This window comes from Hyperoodon ampullatus (genome assembly GCF_949752795.1).
Source record: "Hyperoodon ampullatus genome assembly, chromosome: X".
In the NCBI taxonomy this organism is placed as follows: Eukaryota; Metazoa; Chordata; class Mammalia; order Artiodactyla; family Ziphiidae; genus Hyperoodon; species Hyperoodon ampullatus.
Genome location: NC_136913.1, coordinates 46,757,768 through 46,773,494, shown reverse-complemented (window position 1 = coordinate 46,773,494; position 15,727 = coordinate 46,757,768). Strand labels below are relative to the sequence as shown.

The 15,727-nt window shown below is 52.8% G+C and overlaps 1 protein-coding gene across 1 annotated transcript; it reads right to left on the bottom strand.

The window, feature by feature from the left end:
- Window positions 1-1,028: 1,028 nt before the first annotated feature.
- LOC307069142 (melanoma-associated antigen D4) lies at window positions 1,029-7,291 on the bottom strand (the record flags this gene model as incomplete). Its single annotated transcript, XM_079727303.1, has 12 exons — window positions 1,029-1,119; window positions 1,298-1,740; window positions 2,012-2,126; window positions 3,126-3,188; window positions 3,605-3,647; window positions 3,732-3,811; window positions 4,452-4,543; window positions 4,934-5,013; window positions 5,242-5,305; window positions 5,411-5,617; window positions 6,005-6,835; window positions 7,082-7,291. The coding sequence occupies 11 exons, from the start codon at window positions 7,289-7,291 to the stop codon at window positions 1,306-1,308; spliced, it is 2,220 nt and encodes a 739-aa protein (XP_079583429.1). The 3' UTR covers window positions 1,029-1,119; window positions 1,298-1,305.
- Between the last annotated feature and the right edge of the window lie 8,436 nt (window positions 7,292-15,727).

Genomic DNA, 15,727 nt, shown 5'->3' with positions numbered 1-15,727 from the left:
GGCTGAGGGAGCGAGACCACTTCTTGGGGCAAAGAGGCAAGCGGGGGGTAGGGGGGTTGGGCGGGCTGGGGTCCTTACACTACTTTCTCTTTCCTTTTAACCTGGAGCCTTGTCCTCCAAGCTGTGGACGTCACTGGGGGACCCAGAAAAGCCCCTGACGGCCCCTTCCTGCTACGGAGTCCTTCCCAGGGTTCCAAAGTGTCTCTGCCCTCACTGTCGTGCACCTGGGGAATGAAAGTTCTAGCCTCCGCCCCTGCAGGGATCACGCAGCCTTTAAAGACACAGAGACCTAGGCTGGCCTTGGCCTCGCCGGGAGAGCCCTGCTTCCATGGAGAAGAGCCCCGGAGCCTCCCAAAGGGCCTCGGGTCATGGTCACTGGCAATGGGCTGTCCAGGTCTGCCTACAGCTTTCTTTCACTGAATCTGCTCTCGAGGCAGTAATGGCTCCTCCTTCTACCTGCTGGAGGGGTGAGAGTGTCACTGTGAGGCCTACCTCATTGTCCTTAAGACTCGGTCTGAGGGAGGAGGTCCTGAAATGGTGTGGATGATGAGGGAAGGATTCCAGGACAGCGCCTCCAGAGATGCGGCGCAGGTGGGTCCTAGGGGATGTCTGTGGATCCCGTCCCTTGGTGGGAGGGAAGGTGGCACCAGCTCACGGCCCTCCACCCCACCCCTTCTCCTGAGGACCCCCACTGGCATTTAACCGGGGCCACACAGTGTAGGAAATCATGAAACCGTATGGACCGGAGCCCCTGGAAACTCTTGGCCTCCACACGCAGCTGGCATCTCCACGCCTCCCAGTGCCTGACCCAGCCACACCCGCCTGCCTTTTAGGGAGAGGCGGCCCCCGCCTGTCCCAGAGGGCCTGACCACCGGCCACTCAGAGCCTCACCTGCCCAGGAAAAGGAGAAGACGTCCGACTGATTTTGCAACTTTAATGCAACACTGATACCCAAAACACGACAGCACGACAAAAAGCACACAGGGAAGCAGGAAGGGCAGAGCGCGCGTCATGCCGTCTTCCACAGCCGGGGAGCGGCTGCCTAGAGTGCCCTGTCGGGGAGGCGGCAGAGGAGGCACTCTGGCTCGGCAGGGGACTGCTGCAGCTCCTCAGCGCTGCCTGGAACCGGGAGACACAAAGGCCAGAACACAAGGGTCAGTACAGGTGAACCGTGAGGGACAGGAAGGACAAACTGAGTGTCCCGTCAGGCTCTCCTCGTCCTCCACGACACCCCAGGCCTTCCCCTGACTCCTCCCAGTCCGTCCACACCCCATCCTTCAGAGTCTCATCTAATGACCTCCAATCTTACTGAATCCAGGAGAAGAAGCTGGCACTGGTTCTGGCGGCGTTTCTGGTCCGGATGGTGGAGCTGGTGCTGGGGCCATCGAGCATGCTGGTGCTGGCCGCACCATTGGTGCCACTGCTGACGCCAGCCCTCCAGGTGCCTCTCCTGTTGGCACGGTTGCTGTTCAGAATGTACTGATGGTATCTGGCCCAGAAAGCGAAGGGGATCCTGGACCAGGCGTCGCCAAAATCTCCATCCTCATCCCAGGTCAGGAGCTCGACCTGTATGTCGTCCCAGCTCCACCGGCCAATCAGAGCTTCCTCCCCGATGTTCATCTGGGCCCTCATCTGGGCCCTGGCATGTTCCTCAGCCATATCCACATCCATCGTCTTGAAAGCATCATCCACAGCCTCCAAGAAATGAGCCCTCCATTCCCGGGGGTCTCGGTTCTGATACTGCGGTGGAAGAACAGCAGCCGTCGGAACAGCTACCCCACCTCGCTCAGCACCTGCTTCCTGCCATACGCCCTCCTGAGCGCTTTGCAAAGTCATGATAGAAACCCACACGACTGGAATCGGGCTCCCATGATTCTGTGCCAGACCTGGGATTTCGCCCCACCCACTCACTACGTCTGTGAACTTGTGTCAGTGACTTAGGAACCTTTCTGGGCCTCAGCCAACCAACGAGGTATGGGAAACTCCAGCCAGAACACAGGCTCTGCCTTACCTGGGCGATGAATCTCAGCACCCTCATCTTGCTGGTCTCGTGGCGGGCGCGCAGGCCCCAGAGGAACTCATACTCAGGTGGGCTGCTATTGGGGATCTTCTTGTATTCCAGGTACCTGCATGAGAGAGGAAAATAAACTTCTGCTTCCAGCCAGGCAGACCTGTTGCTGCACCAGTGGCTCCCAGGTGGCCCCTTCCCAGCCCCGAGGCTGCAGCTTGGCTGCCGCAGGAGGCCTGCCCTGGCCCCGCAGCCCTTGCTTCACTCCCACACTCACTCCCAGGGGTTACTGCCTCCAAAACTGAGGTGCTCACACCCATAGGCCACTGGTCCTGCCCAGCAGGCATATGGAGGTGCAGGGGGCACGTGTAGGGTATTTGTTCATAGGAAGGCCACGAGTTTTGTGCCCTTTGTCACAATAACCCAGGTTCCTGTGGCGTATGCTGTAAACAGAGGAGCCATTTCTTCAGGCCCCCTGCTCTGAGTACACCCAACCATGGGGCTCGTCCGTGGCGTGGCTGAACCCTGGGACAGTCCACCCTAGAAAATGACTGTACGGGAAGAAACAGTCAACCAACAGCAGTGGACTCCATGCATACTCTCGACCATCTCTGGGTGGGTGTGTGGGTGTGTGTGTGTGTGTGTGTGTGTGGTGCGGGGGGCGGGAAGGGTTGGTGGTGAACATGCATATGGGCCTGTGTGAGGGCACACGAGATCTCCAAGCACCGAGGATGGGGTGGGCCTGGGCTAGAAGGTCAGCGGGGCTGGGCTCCAGGCCCAAATGGGCCTTATCTCAGCCTGGGCCATGTCAGGCTTCCACTCTCTGAGCCCCAGGCTCCTGAGATGTAAAGCCGGGGACACTGCCAAGAGGGCAGGTGCCGAACGAGATGTGGGCTGTTCCACCCAACCCGGTGCTCGCAGTCAGCATGTGCTCCCTTTCCCCAAGCCTCCCTGGAATTGCCCTCCCCCCAACACTCACATTCCCCCCCACCCCACACTCACACCAGACACCCATCCCTCTGGTGTTAAGACATGGGCTGGGGAATGGCTTCCTCAGCCAGAGCAGCACACGAGGAAGGCCTGAGTGGGAGGCAAAGTGAACTCAGTCGATACTCACTTCTGCTTCACAAAGTCCTCTGTAATGAGTTTCCTCAGATCGCCCAGGAATGGGTGCCTCACCCTGAGTGCAAGGAAAGGAACGCATGACTAGAGACAGTGGCAGTGCCCGGGCTGGGCCGGAGCACTCCCAGCAGGACTGAGAGCTTCCCAGCCTGTGGGGTGTCCCCATGGACGCCTGGGCCGGCAGCAGAGGCCAGACGGCCACTTGTCAGCGATGCCCCAGGGAGGGGTTTGACGGAGCCCCCAGGTCCGATGGTTTCTCTTAGTTCTCATCTGGGAACAGGGAAGGCACACGGAGCAGAGGGGGTGCTCAGAGTTCAGGACCGTTTCCCCACGCACCCTGGTGGGACCCTTTGCGCTCTACCTAGTCCAGGACGCCACGCCCCGCAGAGACCACTAGGCCACTGCAATCCCGGGGCCTCTTGTGCCCAAGGACAGACACACTGAGGAGTGGGAGCCGAGAGACCCCAATCATACCCGGGGCGCAGTCCCATCTTGCGTAGTGCCTCCCAGAGGACAGCTGCGAGGGGAGATGAGGTACAAGAGTTTAGCACACGGAGGTGAGACGGCGGGCAACCCCCCAGCTGCAGGCCCAGCCACTCACCCTCGCTGGCACGGTTGCCGTTCATGAAGATGACGCCCAGGATCACCAAGAGGAGACTCAGCCTGGGAGTGTCCTTGGTCCTGAAGGTGTAGAAAGAGGGAGCCTGTCCAGCAGCCATTTGCCCGGGGGGACCACAGCCGGCTCACTCAACTAGCCTCTCCCAGATTGCTGGGCTACAGGGCAGTTCCTCCCACTCTGTATGGCTTGCGCTACCTGGTCCAGACAATTCATTCCTCGGCCTGAGACTGAGTCCCTTCATCCATCAAATGGGGATGCTAACACCTCCTCCCAGGGCTCTGCCGAGGATGGGGTTAGGCAGGGAGCAAACGGTTGGCAACCCTGTGTCCAGAGGCACATCCGGACCTTCCCTGGCCTTTGCGCATTGTGTCGGGAGCACAAGTCCACTGGAGAGCACCCCCACACCCCCGTCCGCCTCCCGAGGCCCACTCTGCCAAGCCCTGGCCAGGACCTTAGCAGGGAGAGGCAACCAAGGAGCTTGCTTTCCTAGGAAGATGGGGGTGGGGAAGGGTGGGCAGGGGCGAAACCCGGAGAGCAGCAAATCCTCGGCCCAGGCTACTGGCCCTGCCAGCCCTTAACTGCTCAGCACTGCTAACCCTGGGTGGGAGCCGTGCTAGGCCCACCAACCCCACATTCCTGTTTCTCTGAGAGGAGCGGGGAGGCACCACCAAGGAAGGCCACCACCCTCCTGTGCTCTCTCACTTTCCCAGGAGGCGGGCTGACGAATCCCGTGTGCAGACAAGAATGTAGAGGTGTTCTTCCTTGTCGATTTCCTTCAGGTGGATCCCAAACTTCTACATGGGGGAGAAAACAGAATGTGAGATCAAACATCCATGCTGGGTGTCCTGCAGGCAGTCACTCAATTCCCCGTTAGAACTTTTCCTCGGCGGGGATCCCCAAGCCCTGGGGGAGGAGGAAGAAGAGGGGCCGCAGAGGAAGTGCCCTCTGGGAGCACTGACGCTGGCTGAGACAATGGCATCCACCTCAGGAGACCACAGATACTCAGAGAGCACGAAGCGCAAGAAGGAGGGAAGGAGGCAGGCAGAGGAAGCTCCCAGGTGGAGAGGCCGGGGAGGGCTTCCTTCCAGAGCACGTAGTCCTGCCCTTGGGCCTCGAGGGGATGCAGGGGGCAAGGGTTCCCTGCGGCCCCTGCTCCACAGAGCTGCCCCCGGCCCCGCACCCACCTTTTCCAGAGTGTACGTCGCTCGTTCAATGATCTCAGGGAAATGTTCGTCGTATTCTCGGATGACATCCTTCAGCATGTCTGCAGGAGGGGAGGGGTGGGCAAAGCACCGAGGCTGAGCAGGGGCCACAGAGCTGCAGCCTTTCTGTCAGCCCTGCTGAAGGGAGCACGCTCAGGACCCCACACCGTGCAAATGCGGCCATCAGCCAGGCCTTCTGTGTGTGGGGGGGCACCTGATGGGAGGCCCACAGGGCAGGGTTGTGGGAGGGGGGAAGGGCAGAGCTCAGGGAGGGGGCACAGGTTGCCCACCTGAGCGCTTGATGGGGATCTTCTTGTAGTCTTTAATCATCAGATATTTCACCAACTTATTTGCCTGGAGAAGGAGGGAGCACACGGGGAGACCAAGGCGTGGGCGACCTCAAAGAACAGCCCCGCAAGGGAGGAGACAAGCGAGATGGGGGAAGGGCAGGCTTCTTACCCTCTCTTGCAGAAGGGTCACATTGCGGGGTGGCAAGCACAGTACGTGCCTTGAGGGTACCTGGGACCTCAGGGCCATGGGGGGCCGAGGGGCCATCTGAGGCCGCACAGTCGTCAGTGGGGGCTGCGATGCCCTCCAGGTCGGGGGGACCGCAGGAGGCTCTCTCTCCTCCTCGCTGCTCTCATATTCGTCATCCAGGTGCTTGGACTGTACCATTAGACAGAGGAGAGACTCAGGGCTACCAGGCTGCCCGTGCAAAAGCACCTGGCACACATCTTAACCAGAGCACGTACTTGGAGGTAAGGGTAGTAGGAACAACGGATGACACGTGCCGAGTGCTTACTAAGTGCCAGGCACTGAGCCAACCTGCTTCTCCCTCCAGGCCCGAGGGTAGGGACTACGTGGAGTAAAAACATGCACGTGAACCTGTCTTGGAGAAACATGCACAAGCTGAGAGCAGAGGGGAGGGAAGGAGAGGGGAGGGGAGGGGAGGGGAGGGGAGGGGATGCGGGGAGGGAGAGGAGGAGGCAGGGAGAGGCGAGGGCACAGAAAGCAGGGGAGCAAGGGGGGCTGGAGGCAGCACGCAGGTCTCACCTTCTTTGTCCTCTTGCCTCCCATCCTGGCCCAGGGCTCCGCACTCTGCTGAGAGGTGGCAGCTGCACCCTCAGGCTCAGGGATGCTCGTGGCCATCTTGGCCTTGGCAGCAGCTGCTGCCACAACATTCTGAGGCTCCACCCACCGAGTCTTGGCGAGAGCCTTCCCAGACTTGGTCGTCTTTGGCCGGGTGGCTGCCCCCTCCCCGGCAGAGGCTGCCTGGGGCCCCCCGGAGGCAGCACTGGGGCCCTCTGTGGCAGCCTCTTGGGCCGGGGCAGGTCTCTTGGGGCGTGGGAAGGCCATGCCACTGACACCTGCCGGCTGGGTGAAATCAAAGACATCGTTCTGACCCAGGAAGGCTGTTTTGGGCCGGGGGGCATCCATCTCACTGGCACGCGGGGCCTGGGAGAAAGCACAGGCCGTACTAGGGCCCTCGGCAGCAGCCTCCTGGGCCCGGGAGGATGTCTGGGGCTGCGTGGACCTTGCTGGAGCCCCTGGGGTGGCCATCTCGCTCTTGACTAGCGTCTGGGAGCTGTGCGGAGAAGCAAGGCTTGTCTCAAGGGTGGCTGCCTGAGCCTCGGCAGCGGATGTCATGGGCTGGGTATCGCCTCCTGAGCCCTGGTCTGTGGCCACTGAGTGGTTAGCGACCACCTGATGGTAGGTGGCACGGGCAGCAGCAGCAGCGGCCCGAGCAGCTTGGTTAGAGGAGGCGGCCCGGGCTACGTTGGCAGCACGGGCAGCCGGCTCGTTGGCAAGTGTTTCTGGATCCATCCGAAATGCCTCCAGCAGAGTCCTGGCCAGCATAGGGTTTTCAAGTTCCCAGGGCTCATTCTGCAAGACCAGGGAGGGGAGGGCAAGGCAGACAGCTGTACACACTCGCCCTGTGCTGGCCAGCCCCCGGCCAGCCCCCGGACCCTCCCAAACCCCGCTTTCTCCCAGCAGGAGAGGGAAGGTCTGGTGAAGCTGGACAGTCCTTCCCCATTCAACTCCAGCCTTCACCCACCCCCTCCTCCCAGCCTCCCTGACGTCGCAGGAGGGAAGGCCCAGGGCTAGCAGGTGGCCGACAAGGGGCCTCACCGCTAAGATGCGAAAGCCTGGACCCAAGCTCCCAAAGGCTCTGAGGATACGGATGTCAAAGCTGGTGAGGGCTCCGTAGCCTCCAAAAGCACCAAATTCTTCATAGTCGTTGCCTTCAACCATGTCTTCCTCCCCGACTTCATCACTACCCTCGTCCATGTCTTCAACGTTGTACCCTTCAGATTCTTTGCGGTAGCTTCCCTCAGCCATGCTGGGGGTCCCAAGGAGAAGAGAGCTCAGCCTGAGAGGGACGGGGAGCCTTCTTCAGGGGGAGGGGGCGGGACCCAGCAGGAGGCCGGATCTCTCAGGAAGTGGGGGGCTGCAATCATCAGGTTACCAGGCAGTATAAGGTCGGGGTGGGTGGGGGAGTGAGGGCTGCTGGGGTAGATTCCCTCAGAGACAGAGCCCTAAGAGAAGGATAGAGGAGGTCGGAGGAGACCCTACACTGAAAGGGGAGTTTAGGACAGGCAGGCTCCCCGGCCCAGCGGCTGGATTCGAACAGGGGGTGCACTGGCGGGCTTGAGTCCAAAGAGTCCCATAGGAGATGCGTTGAGAGAGGGAGAAATAAAGCGCCTGAATTTAATGCCTGGAGCAGGGGGCCAGGACGGTGGGGAGGAGATGACATGAGAGGGCTGAGACAAACGGGGACCGCTGAAAGCTCTGGGAAAATGAATCCCAGGGACCCTCTAAGTGCCGGTGGGGGGGATTCAGCTGATTCAGGTCTAGGTTGGGCTCATACAGGAGCGCTCAAGGTGGATGGGGTGGGGGTCTTCGGGCTAGGTGAGGCTCGAACTGGAGCGCTGGAGGTCTCAGAGGCCAGGACTGCAACTCCAGGAAGGGGGCAAAGCGTTCAGTTCCACTGGGTTGATCGCAGAGTGGTTGGGGTGGAGGTGGGGCCTCCGCTCTAAGGAAGCTCAGCACGGAGCACACGGGTCTGTTAAAGGGGTTCGGATGGTGGGCTCCGGTGTAAGTAGGGCTCGGATCGGGGAGCCTACGTCTGGCGGTGGTGGAGGGGGGCGGTTCCTATCTAGACCGCGGGTCTAACGGGGTTCAGGTTCTGCGTGCTTGGGCTTTGTTCAGATCCGGGGGCGGGGGATTGGGTACAGGGAGGGCACAGCGTACCCTCGTTCCACTCGCTCTCTCCCCCGGCCTTGTCTGGGGCTGGATCCTTACCTTCCCTGGGGCTCCAATGGCGTCCGTCCTCAGCACCAGGAACCCCGCAGCCGCGCCCTCGCCTACTGCTGCCAGCACAGCAGCTCCGACCACCCCGCCCCTTTTCTCCGCGCACTACCCCCCCGCCCCCGCCGCGCGGCTGGGCAGCCGGCGCATGCGCGGACCCCTCCAGCCGGCCCGCTTTCCCAACAAAAGCCTTTCCCACCAGGTCCCCTGTGCGCATGCGATTCCGCCAGTGGGTGGGCGGGGTGGGGGGCGTTTTCTCCTTCCCGCCAGATTCCCCTCACCGTTCCCCACCTCCTCCTCCGCGCCCCCGATCGCAGGCGCGGGCACTCACACCCTGTACTGTGGTTTCAACCCATCCATCATATACCCTCAGTCCCCCGACTTTTGCACAATGCTTCTCAGCCCTGCCCTCCCCCTTGCCTCTAAGCTCCTCCAGTGTGGTCTGGAATACACTGAGCCCTGCTTCCCCAGCGTGACCCCTAGGTCACCAACACAGAGGTCTCTAGCCCAGTCTGCAACTGCAGCAAGAGAAATGGAAATGGCGAGAGGACACCAGTTCCCTTTGTGTTCCCCTCCACTATCCATCTCTAGGGCCCCCAGACACACTGGGAACATCTGCTTCCCCAGCCACTCTTCATGCAGCTTGTGTGTCACAGCCTGAGCTGTGCTGGGCATTATCTTCCTCTCACAGCAGCCCTGGGAGGTGGATGTCAGCATCCCCATTTTACAGATCAGGAAGCTGAGGCGCAGACAGACACATCGCACGAACTAGACGAGGCCACAGAGCCAGCAAGTTGAAAATGCAGAATTTGGGCCGGGGTCTCGCTGACTCCAAAATCCATGTTCCGTTAGCACTGGCCCCGGGGACTGAGGCACCCTCCCTTCTTCAGTTTGTGCAGCAGATCCACCCCACCTCTCCTGCCCTGTCAACATCTGTCCCAACAAGCCAGCTTTCTGTTCTCTGAGACCTAATTTCACGCTCTGCATTCCAGGGGGAACAGGCAGGAGCCCCAGGCCCACCCCTTGCCTGCTCTATGTGGGTCCATCCAGGTGTGAGAATTGCTCCTTGGGGTCCACTCCCTGCTCCGACTGTCAGGCCTCTTCGCTGTGAGTGGCACAAACACGCTGCCCCTGAGGCCTTCCTGGTGCCCACTGGAGCGGCCAGGACAATCAGGCACTTGTGTGTCTGAGCCATGGCAAGCCCTGATTCAGAGTAAATGTTTGTCCTGGTTCCTTCCATGGCTGGGGCCTGGGGCAGCTGTGGTCCTGTGGATAGAAGCTGGGCTGGACTTCCGAATTCCAGGGACGGAGTGTTGGGCCAGTCTGTCGCTAGCTGTGTGAAAGCCCGCTTGGGTCACTGGACATCTCTGAGCCCGGTTTCTCAATATGCAAAATGTGAAGCAAAAGGAGAACTTACTGGGGTCCTACCTAAGGACACACATGCTGCTGCGCTTCCAGAATGACTGGAGAAAATGCTATGATCCCATCTCAAATTGCACTTCTTTTTTTTTTTTTTTTTACTAAAAAACATAGTGGGCTTTTATATTCGTTTTTATATCAGCCTCTCCAGGTCTCCACCCCTGTGTCTGACTGGAAGCTATTGCAAGGATCAGAGCTTTTACTCTCCAGTGACCAACATCAATTCTGCCTGTCTGGATGGCTTTCCTCAGCTGTTGCATAGCAACCTTCCCTGTCAGCTGCTTGTGTCTCTCAGCCCTTCCTGTGCAACACGTTTCTGTGGGACGTGACCAGACCTTAGAAGCGAAAGCCTTGACAAACCGCTATGTGCTAATAGAAAATGCTATGTTCCCATCTCATTTTGAAACTGTGCTTTTTTTTTTTTTTACAAAATCCGTAGTGGACTTTTATATTCGCTTTATTTTATTTTTTATTCTTATTTTTTCTTTTTTTTACTTGAGATATAATTGACATATAACATTACATTAGTTTCGGGTGTACAACATCATGATTCAATATTTGTATATACTGTGAAATGATCACCACAATAAGTCGAGTTAACATCCATCATCACACATAGTTACAATTTTTTATGATGAGAACTTCTATTGTATTCGTTTTTATACCAGCCCCTCTATATGCTAGATGCTTTAACTATATATGCTAATATGCTTACAACTCCTAAATCTACAACCCCAGTTCGAGCTTCAGCTTTGAGATCCAAATCCATATATTCATTCGTCTACTTGACATCTCCACTTGGATGTTTCAAGGGCTCCTCACAGTGAGTCTGTCTCACTGTGGTATTGCTATATCCACCCCTCCCACACACTCACGTCCCTCATCCCTCTTGTTTTTAAAACTCCCATCTTCACAATCTCAGTAAATGGCACCATGATCCGCACAACTACTCACTCCAGAAAATGGAAGTCAGCTACCACCACTGCCCTTTTCTCATACACTGCACCCAGATGGGAAACCTCTGCAGCTCTCCAGGGCTACCTCACTGTGCAGCTCTCTCCCCTCTATTACTCCCAGAATATTCTAGTCACATTGGCCTCTTGGAATTCTCAGCTCTGTCTCCTTCACTTATTCACCTCTGTTTGTGTTCAATCTCCCTGTGCCACAGCCTGTAAATTGTATCCAGGCAAGAAGTTGGGGAGAATTGGGCAATCCTTGGGATCGCCTTTTTAATTTCCCTTATCTTGGGGATCAATGTCCTGCGTGGCTCGTGGAGCCACGACGTAAAGCTCTATAACTTCTTTGGTTTATAGATATTTAGGTGGCAGAGCACATCGGATTCCTGTTAATTCATCGTTGCTGGAAGCATTATAGTACATAAATTTTTCTTACATTCAAATATTTTAACTGAGAACTATGCTTTTAAGATGTATCCGCTCTGCTATGCATATGTCTGCCATCCTATTTCTCATCTAAGGCAATAAAAATACGTTCAAGCTTTCTCAGCAGGGAGATGTCATACTGGTTTTTAATGGTCATTTTTTAAGAAAGGATTTGTTGGAGACATGTGGAGAGAATAGTAGAGGGGCAAGAATAGAAACACCAAGAGACTAGAATGTGTGTCTTTCCATCATACTGATGAGAAATAATGCTGACTTGTACAAGGGTTACCATGGAGATGGAAATTCTTGTTCCCCATTCATTCCTTGGGGAGTTCTGTTGTAATTGGTCTTACGGTAGTATATGCTGTCCTTTTCTGGGTTTATATCAGAATGGCAGTTGTCTTCTGCATTCCTAGGGCTAACCGTGATGCAAAAGCAGGTCTACTGGCAACCAGAATGTCTCTTGATACCATGGCTGGTTAAGGCCTCCCGAATTCCAGTGGTTCCTCTCATCTGTTTTTTCCTGAGGGGTTCATGCACTAACCTCACATAACATGAAGCCAGTGTCTGATTCTTAAGCTTGTTCTCACAGTAAGCAGGTTGTCCTCATTCTGGCCTCATTTTATCTCAGTACTTTGCCCTTGACATTCAGGATGCCCAAATGGTCAAACATCCCTTCACCAACTCACTGGCTTCTGCTATTCCTTAGTTGTATCACTAACAGTTAAAACTGGCCATTTCAGGTCCTCTACAGTAAATACGTCCACATATCTAACTGTTCTCTTTCATTGCACAGCATGTTATTTGATGTACTTCACGTTCTACAATTGCTTTGAAATAGACAACACATATCACTACTGCGATTTTTGGAAAAGCCTTTCAGCTATTAAATTATATATTGATAATATTACACACTATTCTTTCTGGCTTCTCACCAATCACCACCTTCATCCCTGAAAAAAAGGATCTGAGGATAAAAAGGATTTATCCACCAATAACTTTTCCTTGATGACCACTCTCTGAATAAGCCTCACAAGTGTGCTGGTTGATCAGCCTCTTGCTTAGGCCTGTGTTAACTGTCCGAGGGCTGCTATTAATTGGGAAACTGATGTTGCACTCCCATAAGCTCTCTCCTGCTTGCTCCTCTCTGTCTTCCCTAAATAGCCCATTGAGAGGCCATACCCATGCTGCATACACCATTACACAAAAGTGCCCAAACTGGGCTCACTGTAAGCTTTTAGTCATTATCTAAGGGAAGGGGAGGGAAGATCTTATGGCAGAACAAAGATCGATGTGTCACAGAGGAATCAGTGTGGTTAGCCCTTCTGCTTTAAGTCCACGCAAATCCTCAAGACGTTGCCTGTGATCCTCCATTAGCTTAAGGAAACAATTCAGGCCCATGGTGAATTACAATAAAATGTAAAGCTTGGGGAATATTGGCATTTAAATGTCAAAATATGGGTGTTTGTTCCCGCTGAGTCTCATTAGTCTAACACCACATGCAAAAATGTCCTTGAGATCAAGTGATCATGGTTACAACCTTTTCATGCCTTGTGATATTAAGTTCTCTACTTCATTTTAGAGGTTTGATATAATAAATGCCCAATACCAGCAGCAGGGCAACTTCCACCTGGAATGCTTGTTTTGCCCCTGAGAGGATTCAATTTCTTTCCAGTGCCTCACGATGGGGAATTTTCCATGGTATGTAGACAAAGGACTTGTTATTTCGTTTTTCCTTTCTACAGAACCAATGCATACATCAGTCTATTACCTTCCCTGGATGTGCTTCCCACACAGCCACCTGAGTGGAGCTTGCTTCAGAATGAGGAGTGTCTACTTGTCCCTGTCCCTTTCCCTGTAGCCTTATCACTGGTAAGACCTCAGCTACTAAGCTTTCACCAGAAGCAATGAGTGGACTCGGACCTTTGTTGCCTTGAATTTTTACAAACGGCTCTAATTTTTCATGGCCAATGTTAAGAGCTGGTGGTGCTAGAAAGAAAAGGAGGGATGTGCGGAATTCATTATTTTGATCACCACCCAGTAAGGTGTGTTGCTGGGGAGAGATGCTCCTTTTCTTTCTGCCTGTCCCTGGCTTTCTGCTTGTCACCTTGCAGTCCCACTTGCCGTCTCTCTCCTCCATCTCTCCCTCAGCTCGCCTGAATCCTCCCTCTCTCTTTGCTGCTACCTCTCTGTCTCCCTCTTTCCTATGTCTTTTCAGTCTTCCAACTGGTTTTTGTACTCAATCTCCCCTTCTCCTTCCATCCTTTATCCCCCATTCCGCGTCTGTGTATCTTCCATCCCTTGGCTCTACCTGGCATATCCCTGTCTGTTTTCCCATTGCTGGGCCCATGTGGAGCCACATCGGTGGGAAGACCATGGATATATACATTCATCCACCAATCCCTCTACCGATTCTTCCATCCTTTCCATTCTGTTTTTTAATTCATTAATTCCTCTGTTTGTTCATTTATTCCTCCACAAATGTACTTGAGAGTCTATAAGGGAACAGGCACTGGACTAGACCCTCAGGATATACAGTGGAGAACAAAACAGACAATGGCAACTTTCACCATGGGGCTTGCACTGGAACGGGGCGGCAGGTGTTTCAAAAGGATCCCTCTAACCAATTTATACAAATACATTAGTTATGACAAATACTGATAAGTGCTATGGAGGAAGTTTTCAAGGTTCTAAGAGAAAGGAGAAGAGGATAAGTAATTTAAATTGAGGATGAAGTGGTTTGTGGCCAGGAAAGGCCCTCAGGAAGAAGTGATCTTTAAGCTGAGACCTCAGAAATAAGCATGAGGTAGACAGATGAAGAGGAGAAGACAAAGGGTTATCACTTCAGGGTTCCCAGGAGCAGCACTATAAAGTCTCTAAGGCAGTAAGTGGTATGTATGGCTCCCACAGGGCCTAAGAGAAGGTGAGACTAGTTCAAGCAAAGAAGGGTGGGAATACTTTAGGGTCAGACGGTTGAGAAAATCTTATTCCAGCTCATATCACTATTGTCATCATTCTTTCAGGCCAGGCCCCTCACTTGTCATTTATGTTTTCAATCCTTTTCATTCCCATTTTCCACTCCCTCTCTATGCCTCTCATGGAGACAAGGTATTCTAGTTTGTTTTCTAAGTATCCTTTTTCTTTTTTCTTCCAGTTTTTTTCAGATATTTATTGACCTACAGCACTGTATAAGTTTAAGGTATACAGTATAATAATTTGACATAGGTATATCATGAAATGATTACAACAGTAAGTTTAGTGAACATCCATCATCTCACATAGATACAAAAGTAAAGAAATAGAAAAAAATTATCCTTGTGATGATAACTCTGAGGATTTACTCTCATAACTTTCATATATAACGTACAGCAGTTTTAATTATATTTATCACATTGTATATTACATCACTAGTACTTGTTTATCTTGTTACTGGAAGTTTGTACCTTTTGACTGCCTTCATCCAATTCCCCCTCTCCCCACACCCTGCCTGTGGTACCCACAAATCCGATCTCTTTTTTCCATGATTTTGTTTGTTTTGTTTCTTTTTGAAGTACAATTGACCTACAACACCATATTAGTTCCTGGTACACAAAATAGTGATTGTATATTTCTATATACTTCAAAATGATCACCACAATAAGTCTAGTTGTCATCTGTCACCATACAAAGCTATTATGTAATTATTGACTATATTCCCCACACTGTACATTTCATCCCTGTGACTCATTTATTTTGTAACTGAAAGCTTGTATCTCTTAATCTCCCTCAGTTATTTCTCTTTTCCTCCAAACCTCCTCCCCTCTGACAACTACCTGTTTGTTCTCTGTATCTATGACTCTGTTTCTCTTTAGTATTGTTTGTTCATTTGTTTTGTTTTTTAGATTCCACATATAAATGATATCATACAGTATTTGTCTTTCTGTGTCTGAGATTGTTCACTTAGTGTAACACCCTCTAGGTCCATCCGTGTTGTTGCAAATGGCAAGATTTCATTCATTTTAATGGCTGAATATTCCATTGTATATATACCACACCTACTTTATCCATTTATCTATTGATGAGCACTTAGGTTGTTTCCATATTTTCACTATTGTAAATAATGCTGCAATGAACATAGGGATGCATATATCTTTTCAAATTAATGTTTCTTTTTTCTTTGGAAAAATACCCAGAAGTAGAATTACTGGATTGTATGGTACTTTTATTTTTAATTTTTTGAGAAAGCTTCATACTGCATTGGCTGCACCAATTTACATTCCCACCAAAGTCCACAGGGGGCCCTTTATTTTCTCCACATCCTTGCCAACACTTGTTATTTGTTGTCTTTTGATGATAGCTATTCTGACAGGTGTGAGGTGATATATCATCATGGTTTTGATTTGCATTTCCCTGATGATTAGTGATATTGAGCATCTTTTCATGTTTGTTGGTCATCTGTATGTCTTCTTTGGAAAAATGTCTATTCAGGTCCTCTGCCTATTTTTTAATCGGGTTTTTTTGATGTTGAGTTGTATGAGTCCTATAAATATTTTGTATATTAACCCCTTACCCAATATATTGCTTGCAAATATCTCTTCCCATTGAGCAGGCTGCCTTTTAGTTTTGTTGACAGTTTCCTTCACTTTGCAAAACCTTTTTAGCTTCATGTGGTCCCATTTGTTTATTT